Source organism: Synchiropus splendidus, chromosome 12 (assembly GCF_027744825.2).
Source record: "Synchiropus splendidus isolate RoL2022-P1 chromosome 12, RoL_Sspl_1.0, whole genome shotgun sequence".
Classification (NCBI taxonomy): domain Eukaryota; kingdom Metazoa; phylum Chordata; class Actinopteri; order Syngnathiformes; family Callionymidae; genus Synchiropus; species Synchiropus splendidus.
In genome coordinates this window covers 6,480,770-6,504,854 of record NC_071345.1, presented here as the reverse complement: position 1 = coordinate 6,504,854, position 24,085 = coordinate 6,480,770, and the positions used below count along the sequence as shown (strand labels likewise).

General features: G+C 43.5%; 2 protein-coding genes across 4 annotated transcripts in view; one reads left to right on the top strand and one right to left on the bottom strand.

Annotated features, from left to right (window-relative positions):
• tab2 (TGF-beta activated kinase 1 (MAP3K7) binding protein 2) overlaps positions 1-14,437 on the top strand; it is a 30,320-nt gene extending 15,883 nt beyond the window's left edge. Inside the window, exons 2-7 of one of the 3 annotated variants that reach the window (XM_053881713.1) lie at positions 4,106-4,292; positions 4,435-6,094; positions 8,998-9,158; positions 10,746-10,839; positions 11,657-11,737; positions 11,907-14,437. In XM_053881713.1, the coding sequence (XP_053737688.1) occupies positions 4,191-4,292; positions 4,435-6,094; positions 8,998-9,158; positions 10,746-10,839; positions 11,657-11,737; positions 11,907-12,055 (2,247 nt within the window). In that variant the 5' untranslated portion in view covers positions 4,106-4,190 and the 3' untranslated portion in view covers positions 12,056-14,437. Of the gene's footprint in view, positions 1-4,102; positions 4,293-4,434; positions 6,095-8,997; positions 9,159-10,745; positions 10,840-11,656; positions 11,753-11,906 lie in introns of all 3 variants that reach the window. The other 2 variants (XM_053881711.1, XM_053881712.1) reach the window with 2 other exon arrangements.
• An 838-nt stretch (positions 14,438-15,275) lies between these two features.
• On the bottom strand, positions 15,276-22,469 carry LOC128768685 (probable ribonuclease ZC3H12D). Its single transcript, XM_053881714.1, has 6 exons — positions 22,193-22,469; positions 20,175-20,541; positions 19,277-19,416; positions 17,099-17,333; positions 16,919-17,025; positions 15,276-16,365 (listed from the first exon to the last, which is right to left on the bottom strand). The coding sequence occupies exons 1-6, from the start codon at positions 22,194-22,196 to the stop codon at positions 15,524-15,526; spliced, it is 1,695 nt and encodes a 564-aa protein (XP_053737689.1). The 5' UTR covers positions 22,197-22,469; the 3' UTR covers positions 15,276-15,523.
• Positions 22,470-24,085: the final 1,616 nt, after the last annotated feature.

Here is a 24,085-nt window from a genome sequence, read left to right as displayed (position 1 = left end):
AGTCAGTCTCCAGTTTGAGGAGCCAATCACCTGCCTGGTGTTAATTCCCAGTCTGAACTCGGTGTTCTCAACCACACCATCTCCAATTTCTTTCCTTAATTGTAAAAGAACATTTATCAAATTGAGCCAACAGTGAATTGATTCTGGCTATTAACTCATCTCTCCAGAGCCTCCTCACAGCTGTCAGAAAGATTCATCCTCATTTTAACTCTCAAAGATTATTTTATCTGAGATAGAACACTCTTCTACGACTTGTCATTGCTTGTGAACGATATTCAGTATAGTACCTTGGTATATTATTTGGTTTTCAAATCATAAAAATGGCAAAGTAATGATTTGGCACAGCTTGCATACTTTCAGTTGTTTTAGTAGCATAGATATCTTTCTTTTGCTTTTTGAAAAAGCTGGTTCGTAGGGAGGGGCGATGGGCACGGTGTGTGACAGTTATGGAGAGTGTGGTGGACTTTGGTTCACGGTCGTAGTTTCAAACTTATTTTTAATACAGGGAACCATTGATAATGGCACTGGTCAACTCCGAGTCTTTGGATCCGTGTTTATTTTATTAGATACTCTTATTTTATTAGGTTCTCTAACGCAGTTGTCTGCCTTAGTTCTCATCAACACATGCAGGTCTCTCGCTGTGCTGGGCCTATACAAAACACCGTGGTGAGAATAGTTGGATAATGGACGGCGCTCCGCTCCGGTTTTGGCAGCGGCGTCCTCTTCCTCATCCCCATTAGGGTTCACTGATCACGGACACACTCTCACAGGCAGTGCTAATGCTACAACCCGGCATCTGTGCAAAGGGACCATCAACAAATTGTAAAGCGGTCAAAGTATCAGTGAAATCTTCACTAAGGAATTGTGGAAAGGTTTTTCATCGCACAAGACAAAGGACTGACTGTTTGTATAATGATTTTGAGAATATAATATGAGTAAATCATCAATTATTCACGATTTCTAATATACCTTCAATAGCATCTAGCAAATGTGTCCATACTGGTCAATAGTTCAAGTAAACTGTTAAGAGACATGAGACACAGCAGACAGACGGCTCAATTTGACCCCTAAATAAAGCTGGCAGAGCAGCCTTTCAGACACCAGTGGGTTCTACCAGAGACCTGACACATTGAATTTCTCATCTCTACACTTAGTTTGTATCTATTATTGTATCTAAACATAAACAACTCATGAAACCATTTCAAGAGAGACTGTAGCGTGTCCAACACATGGAATAGAATGAAAATTATCGTTATCTCTGAAATGGCATTTATTTTCGCGATAGCTTTTTTTGTCCATATGGCCCATCCCTAATGGTTGGTTTTTTTAATTAATACATTCATTTAATACATTCTAATTTAATCTAATATTGCTCACAGCAACAGCGCTGATGCCATGATTTTTCTGCTGCCGCAGTAGAATGTCTTATTAGTCCTATAATACTACTGTATAATATTGGTTGATTATTACTTACCTCTTTTATTATCTGTCTGTAATATATATAATGGATAAAGGGGCTCCAGAGAATTGGTGTAGACACAAAAATGGCTTTTTGGAGGACTGGGGTAGATGCCAGAAGGCCTCTCATCCATTGCCATTTAGTGGCTGTTATTTATTTAAAATGGCCTGATTCACAGCAGTCCAAAGCTGCAGTGTTGCATTTCCAAGCTGCGCAAGACATTGATGCTCAAAGCCCACTGGATATTTGTACTGTTTTTTTGTGTTTAGAACAGCTGCTGCTTGTAGTTTTTAATGCATTTTCAGATGTATTAATGTAGAGCTTCTCTGTTTGGATGAATTGGTTTATTGCACCAGTGAAAACATGAGTTGTGTGGGACTGGTGTTTCTGTTACAGGTTTCTTGTTGACTGTTTGTCCACATTTATGTCTGCTTTAATTGACTGGGACGTTTTAAGGTGCCTTTACTCCTACAGCGTGAATGAGCCCATTGATTGAGCACGGAAGGCCCATGAACGCTCCAGTAACAAGTGGGCCACTCTGGGTCAATGGTTTGGCGCACAGAGCAATAGAGGCTTTGTCTCTATCTGTACTAGCAGGTTCTGTTCAGCTAGTGGGGTCCGTGAGGACAAATTTGTTCCTTTGTTAGCCACCTCTTACACACAACTTCCAGTACAGTAATAAACGCCACTGAGATGTGCACTCTTTCTTTAGAGGGAAACAATCCAACGCGTCGCATGACTGTCACAGTGAGGGGGTTTTCTCTGTCACCGATGTTGCTTTTATTCTGAAATATGAGCTCATGAAGGTTATGAGCTGCACTTATCTGTAACAACATTGTGGCTGATTTGCATGTCAATATGTCAACATGGGTGTAGTCTAATCCTGCTATTTCGAATTTTTGACACACGTGGTTGGCCCTACACTTGCATATATTTACTTCCTCCTAATAGTTCTGGGGTGATGATTTGTTATTGTATGTAGAATGTAGTCAGAGAGTTTTGGAAAGGCAATTCATCCTAATGCTAATGAGATTGGCTAACTCGCTTCACAAATGCTCATCTGAAGGTCCTAGGTTTTTTCTTAATGTGAATTGTGGTGAAAATGTCCCTTCCAATCTTGCATTTTTTTATCTCCAAAACCTTAGAGCTGTCTAGTGTCTGTCAGCTACATAGTATTTTCTTAATTTGGCAAAACTATTACTGAATTTTTACTATTACTGGTCCCTGAATATAATGGGAGTTCTGTCGTTGTGATGTGTAATCTGATAGGGCAAACATCTTTTTCTGGTTTGCATGTTAAGATTTTTCTTTTTTTGCTCAGTCTGGTGACATTATTGTTGAGGAACTTTCCATTTCTATCCTTCTATTTTGTGACTGTTGAGGAATTCACGATTTGGTTGGATTGCTTGTTTAAGGAACCTTTGACTTGAAGTTGTGACTGTTTTTCTCTACATAGTAGTAGTAAGAAACAATGGCCCGGTTTTGAAGTTGAGCAAGAGTGCAATAAATCAGTTACCACTTGGTCTTGGGTTGAGGCTCCATCTTACAGTTGGCTGCTTGCTCTTCACTGCCGCCAAAAACTCTTTCTGTTATCAGATGTAGGTTGATATGCAGGAGTGAGATTAAAACCTTGTTGTTACACATCCTGCTAACTAAACTGAGATGAAAACTGAGCTGCTACACTTATTAAAATTGTTGACCAAAGTGGTGTTTTTAGATGGCAAGACGGGTTCAGTTATATTAGCCTATCCAACATACTCTGCATTTTACCTCTGATATAGATGTGTCACAGTGTTTTGCAAGGAATAGCTTACCGTCCCACAGGAAGCTGTTTTGAAAGATTGTGGTTTGTCTAAACCTGTGGTTATCCAAAGACGTGACTGTGTACAATTGTAGTTGAACTGCTCATGGGTATTTGTTTTCCCAAGCATTCCTCCTTGTGTTTTTAGACCCCTGGAGTTGTAGTCTCATGATAAGAGGAGTAAATTGGTACCTTTTCAGCCTTTTGGAGCCTTGAAGAACTGTTGTCCTGATAACATTTGAAACACATCAGGGCACCCGTGACAGTACCAGAAAGTTGACTTCACGTTCAAGGGAATGTTGAAATACAGATTTGTGTGGCTGTATAGTTTGGATAACACTATGTTCTGGACTTAAACTTCACTACTTTCCTCCATTTTCTACACTTGACTAAAATAGTATATACACAAACTACATGTTTAATGCTACAATTAAATACAGTTGTTGGTCCTTGGCTTGTAGACATGTAAAAAGATTTAGTTACTCGAACATGGATAAGTGATTTTACTACTGACGGCTGTTCATTCTTTTAGAGGTCTGAGAATGTTGTTCGGATCTTTCTCAGAGGAAGTGTCCTCTTCATCTTGTTCCTTTTCTTTATTTTAATGAAGAACTCTGTGGGGAGTGGGGGCTGTGAGATGAATACTGTCTTCTCTCATTGAGGTTCTTCAAAGTTGTTTTGAAAGATCAAAAACAAAATGAAACACTGGAGAGGAATTGCAGTAGACCTCATTTCCTTTTTTCCTACGTGAACAAAACACCAACCTTCTATTTGAAGCTATCTGACTACCTTAAGGAAAATATTTAAGAATAGCTTTCCTTCTTTTTATGTTTTTGCTCTAGAAGATGTTCAAGATGATTGCGGTCTTCTGCCACGACTGACCCAGCAGTGTCTGACCAGAACAAGCGCTCCGGAACTGGCAACATACGAATGGCCCAAGGAAGCCAGAGGATTGACATTCAGGTTTTGCATGACCTGCGCCAGAAGTTTCCTGAAGTCCCAGAGGGTGTCGTCTCCCAGTGTGTTCTGCAGGTGAGCTACTATGAAACCTTAGAACTCACACACAGAGATCTTGTCCTTAATGATTAATACATTGTTACAATACATTTTTATTTGTATGTGTCCACTTGATGGTATATAACTGATATGTTTCTTTCCCCTCTATCTTCCTCAGAACAATAACAATTTGGACGCCTGCTGTGAATACTTGTCCCAGGTCAGCCCAGGTTACCTCTACAGTGAAGAAGGACATATCAGCTTTTCTGACGATCCCAGCATCTCCAGGCTCCGTAATCACATGACCCAGCTGAACCTGGGCCTGCAGTCTCAGAATGTGCACGTGGCCCCATTGCGGGACGGCCTGAGAATGAACGGCAGCAGGACTTTGGCTCATAGCCTGAGTGACGGGCCCCTCCAGACTGGTCAGGCCCCAAATAGTGACTTTTATCAGCAGGAGCCTCAGTCAGCTCCAGCACAAGTGCCTTCAAGTCTCAATGTGTTTGGTGAAATGGAGCCCACCCGGAAACCACAACCTCCGCAGCACCTTGGACTTTACCCGCTGGGTGTCAAAGGACCAGCTATGGGGCCTCAGCAGACACCTCGCTTCAACCCCATAACAGTGACGCTAGCCCCTCATATCCAGTCAGGACGCAACACCCCTACTTCTTTGCACATACATGGGGGAACACAGTCGGGTCTGGGCAGTCCACAAGGAAACTCTATCTACATCAGGCCCTACGTCAGTCAGTGTGGTACGCCCCGACAGAGCCAGCAGCAGGGTGGCCGTGCCCAGTACAGCCCCACTTCCCAGCCCCAGCAGCAGATCTATCAGATCTCACACCCTTCTTCCTGGTCCGGCCCCCAGCAGGCCTCCTCCTCACATACCTCACAGCACCAGAGCCAGGGCCACCAGACCTCGCACGTCTACATGCCAATCAGCTCGCCCACAAACTCCCACGCGCCCTCCTTCCTTCCCGCTGGAAGCCAGGCCTCATCCTCTGGTGTGTCGTCTTGCTCCTCATCCTCCTCCTCCTCGTCTGTCATGCCCACCTCCCTTTCAACCATCAGCCAGTACAACATCCACAATATCTCCACCGGCCCGCGGAAGAACCAGATAGAGATCAAACTTGAATCACCGCAAAGGAGCAACTCCACGACAACCGCCGTGCTACGAACAGGCAGTGGGTCACGTTCCTCGTCCACCTCCTCGTCCTGCCCTTCTTCTTCCTCATCTGCAGCTGTTCCCACCACACCTCTCTCCATCGGAGGCTCGAGTCTGAACCTAAGCCAGCCAACTGTTTTCATCTCCGCCAGCCCTCCCACTGCTGCTACTGCTCCCTCTGAAGATGCTGTCATGCCATCGGCTGGCTCTCGCTCCCATCCCAAGTTTTTCATTTCTGCTAATGCCTCTGGTGACGACGGTGGGGGTAGGAACCCTCACACATTCTTCATCTCAGCAAACCCCTCGTTGCCCTCGGGCGCCAGGAACATGGGGGGTCAGGTGAGCATGGGCCCTGCCTACATCCACCACCATCCTCCTAAGTCCCGCACCTCGATGGGAGGAGGTACGGCATCATCTCCACGTGTGGTTGTGACTCAGCCCAACACAAAATACACTTTTAAAATCACTGTGTCCCCAAACAAGCCCCCGGCAGTGTCCCCGGGGGTTGTTTCCCCTACTTTTGAGCCCAACAATCTACTCAGCCTACCGCAAGACCATCACTTTGTGGAACCAGAACCGCTACATCTGTCTGACCCGCTGTCGCTACACAGAGAGAGGCAAAGTGAGCCTCGCAGACTCAGTATGGGCTCAGATGACGCGGCATACACACAAGGTGAGTCACTTATATACTGCTGGGTCCGTATGTGGTTTATAGGCTAAAATGCTTAGGTGATGGATTCTGTTATGGATGTGGTGATCACACCTACTGCACACAGTAGTTGAAGCATGGGTGAATAGATCAGGAATAATCGTAGTACATAACTGTAGTTCTCTTCAAACACTTGGGTTCAACACAGAGAGGCAGAACATGTCATTCTTCCTGTAGGTGTTAATCTTTTATGCCGATTTTTATTGCCTTCTGGAGGTTACGCTTCTACCCTCTGTTTGTTTTTCAATAATTAAGTCCATGACAAACCATGTGTAAATGCTCCAAAGTCACATGAGAAATTCAATCATAGTGATCTGAAGCGGTTCCAAACGTCAGCTGTTAAAGAAAACAACCTCAAATTTGGATCTATCTGCATATTTGCACATTTATTAACATCCAGAAACCAGTTTATGAACCAGTCCTAATGCACCAAACAAAACAGGTCACCCCTTATTTTGTAGCGTTGATAGACAAGGCAAAGAATTGATTCTAATTTCACAATATGTCAATATATTTCTGACTATTTGGTACCTAACTCTTAGTCTGGAATGTTTCTCCTCTGATCTTCAAATGGATCATTAACAAAACACCTAGTTTCGTTATGATTCCTTGCTTTTGTTTTGTAGCACCAGAGAGACAGGGAAATGTGCAAATAAAAGTCCCTACCGATTGTTACGCGTTTCTGAAAATGTGTTTGACTGAAACCAAGAGAGAGATTCACATACGTTGTTTTTTTGACTTGCTGACTTGAACACACTGATGTAGAGGCTGATTTGCTATGGTGTTAGTGCACACCAAACAGACAGTTGAATCTCGAGTTTTCGGCTCAACCACACTGTGCTCGTGATTCACTAAGACTGCACGTGCAGTGTAACACACATAAAGTTTGTGGGTTTCATGGTTTGCAGCATTGCGACTTGGGAGAGCGCCATGTCTGAAATATGCTACTGCTGAACTCTTGAGTCTTCATATAAGAAATTAAACATGCCATGCCATCAGAAAAATGATCTCTTTTGAAAGATGAACTCTGACGTGATCAAACGTATTAAAATGAAGTGGAAATATCCAAACAAATGGATTACACGTCATGGTTGTGGACATGAGCATGATGATTTTCGGCATGTTATTTGCAAAAAAATGCAAAAAAAAAGAACCTTCAAAATGACTGAAGTCTGTTGCTCACTTAACTCAATTTGTGCATTCCGGCCAGGCATATAAAGAGACGGACTGTGTGAGGACGGTTTGGATTCAAGGGAGTTTTAGATCCAATCATTGAAAGCTAGCACTTTTTCTGTCACCAATTCTGTAAATGACAAAACGTGCCCCCATGTTTCTCTAGCCCTTCTTGATTGTCTGCGTTCAATTCCGTTTTTATTTTCTGTTTCTTTTTCGGAGCTGGGCAGGGTTCAAAAGAGGTAGCTACTTCTGCTACACAGTTTTTCTACTGAGTTGTACATGGGTTCTTCAAACATTAGCATATATATTTTTGTTGTCGCCTAACACTTCCTGAAATCAAGGCTACTTGAAATATATTTTTGTGTTTTAGCACAGCTGCAAATCTCAAATGATGTCTCTGTTTGTTATCTAAGAAATGCTCTGTAACAGAGGGGCATTTTTTCCTTCAATGGTGCAGACTGGTGAAGCCTATATTTAGACTCCTTTTAACAATAAATAATAGTAAACAGTGTTTTCGACTCGCAGCAGGCATTAAACCTTTTTCCACTGCCTCCTGCCAAAAAGGCAATTTTACTATAAAGTGTAAAGCAGGACTGAAAAGTCTGGCCATATTGAATCCAGCGTCTTCAGCAGGACACACTCTCACTGTCAGTGTGGGTCTCCACAAGGTAGATGAGCGTAAAGGTGACTCGCCCGCCACGATGACACTGCTGTGACTCGTCCACATTAAATGCTGTTTGCTCCGGCAGCCTCGGAGAACAGCAGAGTCTGCGGTGTGAGTCAAACGTGTCGGAGCACACAAGTGTTTCCTTTTTTGGGCTTTTGACTGTTTTGCATTTGAGTCACTGGCTGTGGCTCTCCTCCACCGACAGGGGCTTCACTCTGCATTATTTTCCTTCGAACCTTGTTACATATCTCACAGTATTGCTTTTAAAGTTAAACACCTTCTATCGATGCACTTATTTATCTTAAGTACTGGGTTAAATGATGTTGCTTCTTATTGACACCATGTAATACACATTATCATCCACAGTACAGTCAATGGATTCTTCATTCCTACTCATACACGATACAGTCACAACAGGACTCCAGAGTATGGAGTCCATTCATGGATATATGGAATAAACAGCTGCAGGGTTTGGTGTAAATCTTTATTATTGAGTTCAGCTTTCTGGGATGAGTGTTCAGATATAGGATCTGTGTTAAGAAAACAGATGTCAGTTTGGCTTCAGGTCATTCTGGCAGAAGATCAAGTGTTTGTTTTTGTTCCACGACATAGATGCTGTCATTCCGTCTGTGGAGTTTTCTGTAACTTGACATGTTTTAAAGAGAGCTGGGCGCGTACAGGAAGTGTTGAAACCTATCAACACAGATGAATTCTGAGAAATGGGTTGTAGAGGTTTTGATCTGAAATGCTGAGCTGAGTTTCAGTTGCCCAGAGCTGAAAAGGAAATTTATGAGTCTGACGTAGTTATTCTGACTCTTCCTAGTGTTTCCCGCATCTTTGTCTTCAGAAACTGGGTTGACTCTAGATTACATGTGAATGTTTGTCATTGAATAGCCGTAGAAATAAAGGTTTTTTTTTGTAGCAGATGTTTTGAAGTGCATTTGTTTTATTGAGCAGTGATTAAACGCTGTGTCTTAAACTCCACAACGTCTGAGACTGATTTTGACCATGTTGTGTTGGGCAGCGTTGTTGGTGCACCAGAAGGCTCGCATGGACCGACTGTGGCACGAGCTGGAGCTGAAGAAGAAGAAGCTGGAGAAGCTAAAAGAAGAAGTCAACGAGATGGAGAACGACCTGACCAGGAGGCGACTGGAGAGATCCAACTCTGCCTCCCAAATCCCGTCTGTAAGTCTGTCACTGTGGTGTTGCCGCGGCGTCAAGTGAAGCGATGCACAGATGAACACGGACTAATGAGGACGTTGAGATTAAATCATCTGCAAAATGCAGCAAATCTGTCGTCGGGTTTCTGTTTGGGTTGAACCTCTGGGTTCTGTTGATTTTGGTCTCATTTTTCTGAAGCTCACCAGTGCAACTCACTCAGTATTGGCTTGAGTTCAGAGGAAAACATGTATTTTTTTCCAGTTCATGCTCTACTGTGTTGAAATGGTTCAGGGTTCATTTAAAGTGCTTTATGTCGGGCAGCTGTTGCAGACATTTCCGTCGCTTTTGAGGAAACATGGACACAACTCTGAGGTGCTCACTAAATGATGTGCACGACAATACATATCGGGCTCAGGATGTTTTATATCCCTCGGGTCTCGATTTGAATTGTGCCTTTGAACAAGCCTGGAACATCATGAGATGAGTACCTGTCAGAGTAATCACAAAAAGTAGCCTTTCATCAGAGCATTTTTAAACTTGATGAAATTCACTTCCCTTTGTGGTCATGTGACCCATTAGGACTTAGTTGGGAGTTCATTTTGGTAGTAATCTTTCTCATGACACCTTTAATATACGAGTCAACTGCTGCTGATTTCTTTGGCCTTCAGTGCCAGGTCGTATGTCACAACTCTAGTAAACTGCAAGTTGTGCCTTTGGAAGAAGGAAACTGTTAAATTGTCAGGGGATTTTCACACTGCGGGTTCTGTCTCAGGTGGCCTGACTTCGATTCGCCCCCTGCTGTGCAGCCTCGCACCTCTGCACCTCAGGCCATGTCCCTTTTTTCCTGCTCAGCCGGCGGTGCTGTGAGGAAAATAGCTGGTTTGTGTGTCTCAAGGAAGTCGTCATGAGCCACGCGACAACCTGTTCACCACCATCGGCTTGACCACCTTATTTCTGTCAATTCTTAGCACTACGAATCGCCCTCACCTCAGATATGAACTGATGACGGACCTCTGTCACGGCTGTAACAGAATGTGGCGTTTCACAGCCAAAACTAAACATGAAAGAGTCTTGTTTATTGTCATGTTTATTTCACAAGGAAATAGCGGAAATAAGCTGCGTAATATGGAGCGACTTGACTGATCCACGCTGCTCTCACATCACTGACGATCGAGAAGATTTTCGTCAGTGAAGTACAGATTCAGACGTTAGAAATGATCAATGGATAGTCTGGCGATCTTCAGTAACTTGGGAAAAATCGGAGGCTTTCCTCTTCGCAGTCCTCCTCCGAGACAAAGTGCAGGTCTCTAGCCGGGATCAAGTCTGCAGCCAAAACCCGACTCACTCGTGTTCACATCTCGGACTTCTGAGCCGAAAGAGCTTTGTCTCGAGACAGAACTCGCAGTGTGAAAGCACCCTCATTCTTTCAGTTTGAGAAATTATTAATTTTGAGTCTGTATGCTCCCACAACACATACAGTTGTCTGTACTTATTGTTTATTATCATTTATTTCTCCATTAATTTGCCTTACTGCATGATATTTAAGCATTTGCTGTAGTTCCCGCTCACTTTGAGGGTGGTGTGCTGAAGTTGTCTGTTTCTGTTTGCTAGATCGAGGAGATGAAGCAGCTACGCTGCAAAAATCGGTTACTGCAAATCGACATCGACTGCCTCACAAAAGAAATCGATCTGCTTCAAACCAGAGGTGGGTTCATGTGATCCCTCTGATGATGATGGTGATGTGAGTGAGCGATATCAGCGGGTCTGGCAAGGAGCTGGTCCTCTGGCACATGGACAAGCTGCCTCCATTGTGATGTGAACGACCAGTGCTTCCTGAATTACATCCTGTTGCTGGCTGGTAACGCTGGATTTATAGCTCTCCTGCGCTTGCCGGCTGCCACCAGCCCTGCTCACGGTGTCACTAGAATCGCACTCATAATGGACGTTTAGATAAGACTGTCAATCGAGGAGAAAGAAAAAAGAAATCATTGATAGAATAAGAAACTCTTCTGGCATTTATCAAGTCCCAAATTATGGAATATTTGTGTGATTATTCTGGTTAGATTGTTCATTTAATGGCCTGTAAATTTAGATTCTATATATTTATGCAACCGTGTTTGTATAGATGAAAAATACTAAACATGTCTTATTTAATGAAATAAATGTATACTTTATTTAATATGTTAATGCAAATTCCTGTTGGGAAAACTTCAGATTAAAAAAATATTCAACATGTTGAATTAATTGAATTTGTAATTATGCTAATGTCATTGTTGTTTTTTTTATACGGCAAGTTCGCATATAGAAAAACAAATAGAAACGATAAACAGCAGCTTGTCAACACAAATAAGACAGGAAGTGATTCAGCAGAAAACCAACGTGGGAAAAGGTCAAAATCTGCCTCCTGTAACTTTGCATGGCTGTCCTGGTCCGGGTGTGAGGAAGTCTGTTGTCCCACTGCTGACTTCATCCAAAACATTTGACTGGACTTCTGCTTAATGTTGTTTGTGTTTGTTTTGCAGGACCACATTTTAATCCCAGCGCCATCCATAATTTTTATGACAATATTGGCTTCCTTGGTCCGAGCCCTCCCAAACCCAAAGGTACTTTATCTGGCGGTAAGTTTAGACAACTGTTCTGATGTTTACAAAGTGAGCTTACAAGTGAGCTACAAACCGCTGTTCTCGGGTGTCTTTTCTGGGAGCTTTAGACCAGACTCAAGAGGTGTGAGTTTTTTAAGGGGCCCTTCATGTGGGCTTCTCTTCTTCGCAGAGCCGTCGGTGGTGGAGGGCAAGAGCGTGAAGGCCGTGGCCGACCAGGAGGAGGACGAGGGGACGCAGTGGAGCTGCACCGCCTGCACCTTCCTCAACCATCCCGCCCTCAACCGCTGTGAACAGTGCGAGTTCCCGCGACACTTCTGAGCCAGCGAGGCCCTGCCCTCCTCTGCTCGCCACCACGCTAGAATAGAAAAGGGATCTTCCTTTCTTTCTCTCCCAGGACGCAGGGTGGTCAAGGCACGACCACCCCCCCTCTCTAAGGTGTGTGGAATTCTGCATCGTGTTTACAGGACATTTCCCCCCCTCCCCGAAGGCCATCGGATCTCAGAGACCTGGATTCTTCAGTGCTGGACGGATGGCACGTGTCCCCCTCCACGGGATTACCTCGCTGCTCCCACTTACAGTATTACCAGTGTGGTCCTGCGGTGTGACGGTGCCAACGTGCCTTTTGCTGAGCTTGCCTTTTTTCCTTTTCCCCCGGCGTGAAGAGGAGACCAGTACCGCATCGGGCCGACGCTGCACGTCCGAAGGGAAAACTAACGGACTACTTGGGACAGTTTGTTTGCTGTTTTTGCGACAACGTCAAAAGTGCCTCGCTCCCCCCCCCCATGCCCCTCCCAACATTCTCTCTCTTGCTCTCCAGTCATGTGTTAATGAAAAAAGTTTGCATGCGTCGTGTACAGTATGTGGAGGCAGAAACTCCCCCAAGCTTTTTACTGTACATATTTAGAATGTGCCTTCTTCCTCACACTATGAATCACGTGTATTTTCCTGTAAGTATAGCTTTATAGACTTATTAACTCCTTTTTCTTCCCTTTTTTTTTTTTCAAACAAATACGCATCCCGCTCCCTGTTTTTAAGCTCCCCCCCTCCTCGGTTCCTGCAAGAGTTGAAGCCTTGTAGGAGGAGAGGAGCAGCAGAGGAAAGATAATAAACCCTCGCAGTCATCATGAAGCTACTTCTGCCCCGTCCGTTCACGGCCCTTCACTATCAGCCATGTGAGCGCTGATGGAGCAGTTCTTCCTTCCGCCCCACAAACTCTGGGAAGTGTCGGAAACAGAGACACAAACTGCCATCTTATCTGACAACTGGAATGTAGGTTTTTATGTTTTGGGGACACCTCAGTGCAAAAAGACACTCCAGTTCCACTCCTGGAAACCACAGAAATGATAAACACAACACTTTTGTTTCTTGTTTAATGCCGATCAGAGTCATTGAGTTCTTCAAATGAGAAGTTTTATTGTCTCCAACTGTTCAAAGCAGCGCCAACTCTTAAGGTCATGTGACAAGTACTGATCACTCTCAGCTGTTACCGGTAACTTTATGCGCTTTTGATCTGTTGGTTGCAATGAGCCACAACCAAAATTAAGGCCACACCCCCAAATGGTTCATACTGATTACGATAACAAATGTACATCCTCATACTTCACAAATGTTTGAGTGAGATAGTTTGTTGTTGATGAGGTGGCATTAAATATGAGTTAGGATATGCTGTATAAAATGTCTAAAACTAATCAAATGGGCAGGAAGATATTGTGAGAATAAAAATGCTGTAGAAATGATTTTATGAAAAAAAAAAAAAAAGATTATTTAATGTGCATTTTGGGGGTCAAAACTTTTATTTAATAAAAATATATAAGTATGGAGCTATTCATTTTTTTATTTCTATTGATATTAAAACCTAAGAATATATATATTTATATACCTTTTTTTCAAATTAAAGTATGTAAATGACACTTTATACTTGAATATATTTTATTCAAAACAAAATGCTCTCTATATTTTTGTTGTCTTTTTTTATTTTTACTTGCATAGGTTTTTTGTAAACAGGGAAATTTTAATTCTTATTCACACACTTTTTAAGGCGCCATGTGGTCAAAAATGTAAGAAAATAATTATTACAACAAAAAAAATTCAGTGAACCTCTGAAGTAAAGACAAAAGTGTTGTGTTTATACAGGTTTTTATTCTTCTCTTGCACCTGAAATGTTTCATCGTCAAGGTACCAAAGAACATGCACTCACAAGTCAGGTCAAAGTTCAAAAGAGAATCTATTTCTGATCTATTATAAGCACAAAAAAAGAGTTTGTATATTTCCATCTGGATGTGGTCAAACTTTAAAGTTTACTTTTATCTGGCGTGGTGACTTCTTTTCCTCTTATTTTCCCGCACTTGTAAAAAAAAAAAAAACCACAAAAAAAACCTCGCCGTGCATTTGTGTCTGAAATTTGTATCGAACTTCATCGCCCAAGTGCAGGTTTTATAACCAGATTTTTTGTGTCTTTCCTTTCAGAAATTAATGTCTCTGATGCACCAAATTTTATTTTCCTTTTCCAGCCCAAAGAGAATCCAGTTTTCAGCTTTTGTCTACACCACGACGTGAAGAGGCAGTTGATTCATGTTTTATTCTAATGGAAAAGAATAATAATTTGGATATCTAAAGTGTCTTTTTGATTTTATCTGGGAAAACTGTCTTTGTAACAGATAAGTTATTTGTAAAAATAATAAAAAAAAAATCTATTCAGAATTTTATTGTGGATTTTGTGAACTTGTACACAAGAGGGTGGCAGAGACCTTTTTGTGGAATGCGAATTGTGCTTTTCTTCAATTGGATTTTTGTGAATTTGTGTGAAGTGTAATAAGTGTCAAATTCCTTATGAGGGATTTCCAGGTTAGGACCAGCAGGCCCACTGCTGTGGAGGGGAGGCTCTCGACCACAGATCAGTGTACAGACGGTTGCCTCCACACAATCACAGGTCCAGTGTTGCAACACCTGCTTGTGTTTTAAGATGTTTTCCACTTTATTTTGGTTGCTGCTCTTAATATATGATGCACTTTATTTTTGCACTTAATATATGATGCACTTTATTTTTGCAGAGCTGGTTTGTGGCCCAGACATTATCAGTCTTGTGATGGCAGCAGAAGGAAAGGATGGTAGGAGAAGCAACTCACAGGTCAGGATCTTGTATATTTCATGTTTGCTCATTAGCCACTAGGGGGTGCAATGTGCTCAGCTTATACATTGTAAAGCGTGGCGGATTTAAAAGATTCAATTTGAGGTACGGAATAACAGTGAGTTCACAATAAAATTTGAGGCTAAATAACAATTATTTTATATTTATATATGTGTAGGTTATTTCTTTTTACCTGGAAAAGAAGCCTTAATCTTGATTGACTCAAATCTTAAGAAGTGCTCATCGCTCTGATGGATAGAGCTGCACCTAATATTGGCAGAATATGACTTTCACTCTGACTTTAAGTAAATGTCCCTTTGACAAATATCACTGTGTTTGGACTTTGATAAGTCTGAATACTAACTTTGTTCATCTAGCTTGTTGGATAAACGACAAACATGCTTTCAGGGTTTTATGTGACAACATTTTACTTGCATATAGCAAAGACACAAGCCTTTGGGGTCTAAAAATATTCTTTACAGAAATACAAAGTAGCAATTCCTCACTTTGAGGCAACATGGGGAACAACACATGCTGCTTTGGTCCGAGCGAAAAGCAGCATATTACACCTTTAACTAGCGTTCAGTCTGTAGCTTTGGATGCTGAACGTGAGGACGGGATCGCAAGCTGGAGAGAGAGTTCAGTTGGGTCCATCGTGGCTAGAAGGCGCTGTGGCCACTTCTATGTCTCTGGATGAGAGAAATCAGTTTGTTTACGTCGGAAATGTGCGGGTATGTGTCCATGACCTGCCCCACGATGGCCTGGGGGTATAGAGCGCTGAGTTGTCTCCGTAGCCCCTGGTGGTGGTCGGTGTTGAGGCTGCGCGTCATTCGAGCGTCCGAATGATCTGCCTGTGCCCATGGACCTCTGGCAGGGTTTGGGTTCTGTCGGAAGTTTGGTTCAGAGAAAAAGGAGTGATTCTCTGCTAAAGGCAGAGCTGGGCAGGAGTCCCAGCTCGGCTGGAGCGAGGACCCCATGCCACCACCACACCTTAAGTTAAGGCAGGAAGATGATTGATTGTGCCCCGGGATGTGGCAACTTCCTGCACTGGTTCTGTGTTTGCGTCCAATGGACTGGTTCGACAGGGAGAAGTCCTCCTGGCTTAGGCTGCAGCTGCCCACCCCGCTGCTGCAGCTGTGAGGGTGACTCTCCAGAAAGATGGGTGAGTCCTGGATGCAGAGTCGGGACATGCTGCCGTCCAGGGAGCCGAACGCCTCATCCACATCCGGACTGGGGCAGAAGGGGTGGCCGCCGCTGAGTGGGACTCTGCTGCTGTCTCTCTGGTAGCGGTCCTCTATGTTCACAGGAGGTGGGGTGGAGGAGGGGGTGAAGGTCAGCTCAGGGTGGTACACCGGTGGGCCACTATGGGGTTCCGGCAGGATAGTCTTAGGGGAGAAGGTTTTGGCTCGGTCTCTCAGCTCATCTGCCACTGACAGCTGTGACTGGTTGGTTCGCTCCGGGTGGTAGAACTTACACTTGACCCCATAGGTGCACTTCTTACCTGGAGGATAAGCAAAGGGATCAGGAAATTTCCATCTCAACTTAAGCAGCTTTGGAACCTGGACAGTTTTCACCCATTTCCTGATACATATTCACCTTCCAAGATAAGAACGTCCTTGTTATTGACACAGTTAAACATGTTGTTTTCACCTTTAAACAAGATAATATTGTTATGACTTTTAATGGTCATAATAGTAGGATGGTAATTAATAACTTACATTGATAACCTACATTTACTGTATTGACATTAATGACAGCGTCACTGAGCCTTTAGAACTCACGGAAGAAAGAGGCGGTAGCAGTCTTTAATCTTCAACTGGTTCTGTCAGCGTTCACATGCTCGACTTATTTTTGCAAAGCCTGCGTGTCCAGATTCCCAAGATCCTGACTGCCTGATACTGTAATCGCTGAGTTGCCAGTTTAGGTCCCAGTCTGGGAAATGAACAAAGCTGCGGGTAAACCTGAGGTCAGATTGGGTCAGCTACCCTCTGCTCTCTGTGATCAGTGGCGTCAGGAGTAGGATGGTGACTGCAAGGTGCATATATGTCACTTACCGTATGGACAGATCTGCAGTTTGTTGTCTGTCGTCTTGGATTTCTTCCTGAGAAAGTCATCGATGTTCGGACCGTTTCTACCCAAGGGGTCATCCGGAGGCATAAACCTGTGGCAGCACAGCTCCAGTTTGCATCAAGAAGACAAACAAAATCTGGCCCATTTTAAGGGTGGCGCCTTACGTGTCATTGACAAACGTGTACATGAGTAGCCGCTCCTCGATGAACTTTTTCCATTGGGAATTCTCCGTCTGCAGGTCACGGTAGTTGTCGTTGGACACGATGATGCCGTCCGAGTCGAAGGCCAGCTTGACAATGTAGCGGTCATCATAACACACCACGCGTTTACCGTTGACACAGCGCGATGGCGTATAGAACAGGATCTTCCTTTGCTCCAGCTCGTGCAGAACATGTTGATCTGCGAGTGAAACCACAACAGGACGTCATAACTATGTCGTCTCCTTGCTGACTACATTGCCCTAAGCCATCTAGGACGAACCAGTAGCGGAGCAACCAAATTAGCCTCAAGCGAGCAGCTTCAAAGAAGCCAGGACGGTGATAAAATATTTTGCTGGATTTCCTGGTTGAACCAACGTCAAAGGTAATTTCTTTTGTTTCCTCCTGTTTGCTCAATAGCACTGAAGCCAGCTCAGCTTGCACAATGGGTGCGTGAGAAAATGCATGACTGGTGCCAATGTGGTTTTAGAAGGAAGTACTGTCAGGATCCAGGCTTTCATTATGGAGGCTCTCAACACATTGGAGACGCGAGTGACAAAACCTGCCACTGAAAACTGATGCTGCTGTCAGTGCTGGATGTCAGAATGTTGGCAGGTCGGGTTGAAGTCGTGACTTAGGTCGCCCGAGTCCTAGACCAAGAACGGAATACAGGACACAGAAGAAAGTCTATTTGTCATATAGATGCTCATATTTATTTCTTACAGCAGTCTTTTTTTGAATGAATGATGCACTGAAATGCTTTGATTTTATTCAGATTATTTTTGTCTTGGTCTTAGTCTTGTCTTGGTCCATGAAAGTAAAAGTCTTGGACTCAGTCTCGGGTTAGGTGGTCATACATTGGAATGTAGGTGCCTTGTCATTAAATGTTTTGCAAAGATAGTAACAGTGAAGTCGAGCTACAGTGGGAGGGTTGAAGCATGTCAACCTCTTAGCACTTGATGGACATGAAGAAAGACTCACCGGCAGTTTTGCTGAGGGTGGTTCGCGGTTGGATAGCACTGTATAGATTCAATATTTTCCTGATACTTGGGTACTTGGGATTCAACGTATGACATAATTCTGGTTTATATAGCTCTTCCTGAGCTATACTGAGCAGCAGTTAGCTGAGCGCGCTAACATGTTAGCACATGGTTGCTAATTCTCACGTAACCAACATAAAATTCTGGCTTTTCTTTGGGGCATACTTCTCATTTGTCGGCCCTTTCTAGGCAAGTGACTTAATATGTACAGATACTATGAATGCAGTGCGTGGTGCGCCAGCGAAATGGCACTGTTGCTAGCATCAGCTATGTGAATCCAGCAACGAGTCCTTGGTCTACACATGATAATAGTTGCTGTTTGAAAATAAAGGCTTGTCATGAGTATTAAACTTGTGTGTTTGATCGGAGCTTCAGCTCGGCTTCCCAACTGTTAACCAGGATATGGATATGACGTTGAAAAAAATGTTTTTGGGCAGAAATGTCTATTTAGTGTCACAAAAAAAGTTTTTTCCAAGCCCCACCAAATACACAGGTATGTGGCCAACTCTGAGTAGCTGATGAAAAAGAGGTGGCCATTTCCCGGGTGTGTGAGTCTCTGCTAAGGTTTTCCACTAGAAAGAGCCGGTCTTTCCCTACGTTCTCAGATGAGATGGGATGTTCACCAAACCAAATTGAATTGAATTTAACCCACGTGTGAAGAACCCAAGAGATGGGGAATAAAGCTCTGCATTTGTCTAGAGCTGTAAAGGTCGAGTCCACATAGTGACTGCCTTCCCATCTCCACACTTGAGAGTGAGGGCGGATGTGTTGGGAGCTATGAAAGTGGGTGGTTAATCTTTATGGTGGATCTATAAGTTAATAAGTAGATGTGGAGGCTTGGTTGAGTCAGGGTGGGTGGGAGTTCTCTAGGCAGCTTTGTCCACTGTTTCAATTGGATTTTTTTTTGTTAAATAGAACCGTTTTTATTACTGCAGTTTTAATGACATTATTGTGTTTGTGTTTCCACTCATCTTATCGAGCCATCCATGTGTGTTCAGAACTGCATAGACCCATAAACTGCATGTGCTTTGTTTGCATCAACTTCCTCTGTGCACGCTGCCCTCAACGTGACGGCGGGATTAGTGGCCTGGTCGCATGACGCTACCTGCGATTGGCGCCTCGGGCCGCGGCGGCTCTTTTCTCCACAGGGGAATGAAGACGGTGATGTCTCGCAGACCTTTGTGCCAGAACCAGTTGACTGCCAGCTCAAGGCCTCGGCAAGAAAACACCTTCTTGTCGCCATGGCTGCAGACACACAGAAGTAAGAGTTGACAAAAAAAAAGGCGACTTCTTCTTTTCTGTGTTGAAGCTTGCACATCTGTTTCTTTTAGGGAAGTAAAAAGGTTTGTGCTGACATGAAACCACACAACAGGAAACGACTCAACCCCAGGCTTTAATTCTCATTTAAAAGCCGTGGGGAAATTTAACCCAACTTCATTTATTTGATCTCAGATTCACTTGTGCTCGTGCTGCCAAGCGGCTCGATACCCCTCAGCTCTCCTTCCCTGCCCTGGGTTGCACTTTCACTCACACAACACCAGATTTGCTGTGAGAATGTGCAGTGCAGGAACCAGGATGTAGAATTTAAATACTGAAAAAAAAAAAAAAAAAACTGGCTTGTTTTGCCTGCAGGTGTGTGCGTGTCGAGTGTGTGTCAACAGGAAGTGATGCGTGCTAAAGCGCTCATTCGTGATGAATTATTCAGCCGTTTCTTTACATTGTTACCTAAGCGAAGGGCCAGGTTTGATCCTGGAGTTCATGTTTGTTAGTGCGTTTGCAGAAGTGAGACACTTCAGGAGGCTAAGAATCCAAATTCTCACAAAGAATTTGAATGGACAGATGACACCATTTTTTGTCCCACGGTAGCATTTGTTTGTGTAACTTCCTTGTTATGTCACGCACCGTGACAACAAACAACTCCTGACTTTGCTGTTGAACCCTGATCCCGGACTGTGATTTAGATCACCTCCTTGCAGGGTACTGACAGAAGGCTGGTGCCTCACCTCATGGCCACGTTGCTTCCGTCTATCACCACCCGTCTGAAGGTGGAGGCCACCTCTGGTGCAGGCGGCGGCGGCAGCTGCGGTGGTGCTCTGTGCAAGCTGGGTCCAGGGCTGCAGCCTCGGGGCACCAGCTTGGGACTGTTGGGGACGCTGGGATTGATTTGGATCTGGCAGGTCTTGATCAGCTCTTCCAGGATGTCGTTGGTCTGGGCGTCCTGGTGGAGACTCTCCAGCACCCGCATGATGTCGGCGTGGGAGTAGCCCAGCTTGACGAAGCGCTCCACTTTGGCATGCTGATGTTGCCGATCCATGAGAAAGTGGCCCAGAGAGACCTCTCTCCTAATGCTTGTGTTTCCAGAGAAACACCCTGTGGTGAGGAAAGAGCGGTCAGGTTGTTTGCCACTATAATCCCTGAGCTACTTTCTCAATCGTCTGCAGGGTTTCACCCACCCAAGACGGCAACTCCTGGGACTCAAACCCTGGACCCGGCCAGGTCAGTTTTACACCAATGAAACTATGCTTTTCTGAGCTTTCCTGCGTAACTTGACAGATGTGTCGGGTGCAAACAGTCTGCCTGACAAAACTGCAAACACCGTGACGCCATGGTGGTTAAAAAAAGTCCCACTCCAACTATCAAAAAGAGGAAGTGGCGATCTGGTTTCACCTCCGCGGTTAACGCACCAAGCAGGTGCTTGTTGTCGTTCACTGCGTGGAGATCCTCCTCAAAGGAGATCCGTCGTATGACTCATTGGCTGTGAAACTATCTTGAGATCACAACGTCACACCTGCGTAAACGTCGGATCGCACGCCAGACCAGACCTTCATCATTCATGGAACATACCTGGCAGTTTGTAACACCAGTCATTCAAAATAGCCACTCTTTCAAGTGTCAAGTGACTGTGATGTCAACGACTTGAAAAGACACGCCATAAGTTCCCAACATTTAAAGGCACAGGTGCTACAGAGTGAGCTCAAGCACACTGGCGGATAAGGAAGCACCAGGTTGGGCAGGGGTTCCTGTCCAAGTGTTTGTTCTGTTTATGTTCAGAAGATCTCGCCTGAAATCCTATGGTCCTAACAAGTCTCACTGGAACAGAGGCAGAGCTCCTCAAGGGCCACATTAAACTGTTGTGAGGGGCCAAAAGAAGAGGGTGTTGACTACTGAACATGACAGGAAAAACAAAATATATACTTAAGAAGTGTAAATATGTCATGAAACCTTGAAGAAAATGACATTTTATATGCATTTTTATGAATATAAACTACAGATCTGACAAATAAGGACGATAAAAAGGCGTGTTATTTCAAAATATATTTTCAATCTATGTATTTTAAGGAACAAGAAATACAAAAAATGGCTGTGAAAAGATACATTTTGCCTGAAAACTAGCTAAAAAAGAAAGCCTCACTCTTCTCTAGCCACGACGAGCGAGTGATGAATACCTAAACTGCCGCTACACGAGTAACAGATTTGAGTTAATCTTTTGTGGATGGACTGGATGATCTGTTTTGCATCTGACTCGAGCTACGTCGGCCAAAACACATCAAAGGAGCATCACTTAGAGAGCCAGACATAAGTCACAGACGCAGGGGTGGAGGTGGGTTGTTAGAAATGACTGGCGTTTCTGTCAGATAGTGAAACGTGGCTGCCACAGCTTTAGGTTTGAAACTAGCTTAAAACTTCAGCTCACTTCTAAGATCAGTGAACCTGCCCGGTATTTACTCTTCAAGGATTAAGACACAAGTCAGACTTCTTCCTTTGATCGCAAGTGTGAAATATAAATGAAACAAACAGCCTTGGATTTGAGTGTTTTTGTCTAAACCTGCGCAGACATATGTTAAGAATGGCGTTTGCAAGCTCTATTTCCAAACACTCTTATCATCATCATCACCATAAAAGGCAGTAAAGACAGGTAGCGTCGAACCCGTACTTGGCTTCAAATATAACTCCCTCTAATGTAAAGTTAGAATGTGAAACAAGCCTCAACCACACGCTAGAAACACAAGTCCAAACTTACACATTCAGCAGGTCCGTGTGCTGTGAGCTGCCTCAGTCGCCGCTGCAAATGAAGCAGCCGCTGTGAAGCCGCTCTTTTTTGTACGGGGGAGGAAGGAGAAGCTGCTGCTGCTGAGAACTGAGCAGACAGGAAGAGAACGCTGTGTGAATTTACAACCACTTCCTCGATTCTGTCCCTCTGCTGCCTCGCTCTTTTCTGATCCCAGTCCTTCCTGGTGCGGCAAGAAGACAGGCCCCTTCCTGCCTACGGCTGAGGATGTAAACACCGTGGGCAGGTAGTCGCTGTGTAGAGAGGAAGCACGAGGGATGAAGACTCACCATGAAACAGCACTTTTTCCTTTAACTGTTGCCCATGAGTCAGAGGTTTTTATTGATGACATCATTTAGCGTAAATATGGAGAAACACTAGGGTTGACTAAACACTGCAGAAAACTGAAGTGACAACACAGGACTGTTTTATTTTACTGTTTGTTTGGTGAATTTAAAAATGAAATGTGATTTAAGACTAGATTACTGACATTTCACTTACTAGAACCTGAAAATGAGCGGCTATACGCCTCACTGTAAATGTTATTTTTAAGAGAAAAAAAAAGCCTCCTTGTGTTGGGTTAGTCGCCGCCACGAATGCTGCGACCATAGGAATGACATGTATAAAGGGCGACAGCCTCTGAGAATCCGACATGACTCAGCAAACTGCTAAAACGAGTCAGTGGCGTTTAAAGCAGGAATGTCTGTCGGCGTTGTTGCTGCGGATTCATCTCTGAAGTGTGTTAATTTGCTTGTTGACAGGAGCTAAAGCCGCCGCCGCGACACTCAAACGCATGTTGCCACCTGGTTACGCAAGTTATTCAGAGATCTCCGAGGATCTCATCTTCCATCTGAGGGGACCATCAGGGAGTTTTTGCCCCTATTTTTAGACGTTGCCACGGCAAGTAGGTCAAATTTTAACACCGAGTTTGCAAAAGTTTGACACACGTAACTGCTGCAACAACAATGTGGGGAGGAAACATTAACCACCTTTGTTTTTATCTGTGAAAGAGAGTTGGAATTTTGAGCTCTTTAGTTTTGACTGTTACATGATAGTTTAGATTGATAAAGAATAAAAAGAATTCACAATATATAAAAAAAAATCAGTCAAATCCTTTAAAAAATATTACTTTTTATCAGGTGTGCAAAAATCCTAACATCATCAAAGAAACAGTAATTATTATTATTACCAATAAACATGTTTTTGATCTAAAGCAGAAACTGAAGGGCCACATTAGGAACTGTAACGGTTGTGAGGGGCCAACATTCCAAAAGACAGCCAGTGATGACTACAAAACATGATGGAAAAATCTCTCTCAAAATGAATTAACAAGGACAGAATGAACCTAAGAGGATGAAATGTAATATTAAGATATTAAGAAGTGTAAATATGCCATGAAACCTATTGAAATATTTCATTTTATGTGCACTTAATTTGAATATAAGTCAACTGTGGACTAGACGTTCAAGATAAAAAGGCAATTTATTTCAAAATATATGTTTTACTTTGAGGAACAAGAAAAACACAACCAATAAAAAGAAGATTTTAGTTTAAAAAGTACATGCTTTATATACTGCTGAAGTGGTGGTGACTAAAAGAGAGAACAAAAAAGGCAGAAAAATTAGGACATATTAGTTATAGTTTTAGTCTGAAGTCAAACGGGCCACGAAAATACATCCATCAGGCCGCATATGGCCCCCGGGCCGCACTTTGCCCAGGTGTGATCAAAATAATTCAAATCGAATTCCAAAACAAAAACACAACAGGAGCCAAAAGACTATGATGAAGTCTGAGAAACTGGACTTTGTCCGTTTCATCTCTGTAACAATACATTCTCACCTTTGATGTTCAATATTTTGCATTTCA

Coding starts and splice junctions, on each gene's coding strand:
- LOC128768685 (XM_053881714.1), bottom strand. Junction 17,334..19,276: donor GCCCGAGGCGCCAATCGCAG/GTAGCGTCATGC, acceptor TTTCACTCGCAG/ATCAACATGTTCTGCACGAG. Junction 17,026..17,098: donor TACACGTTTGTCAATGACAC/GTAAGGCGCCAC, acceptor GTGCTGCCACAG/GTTTATGCCTCCGGATGACC.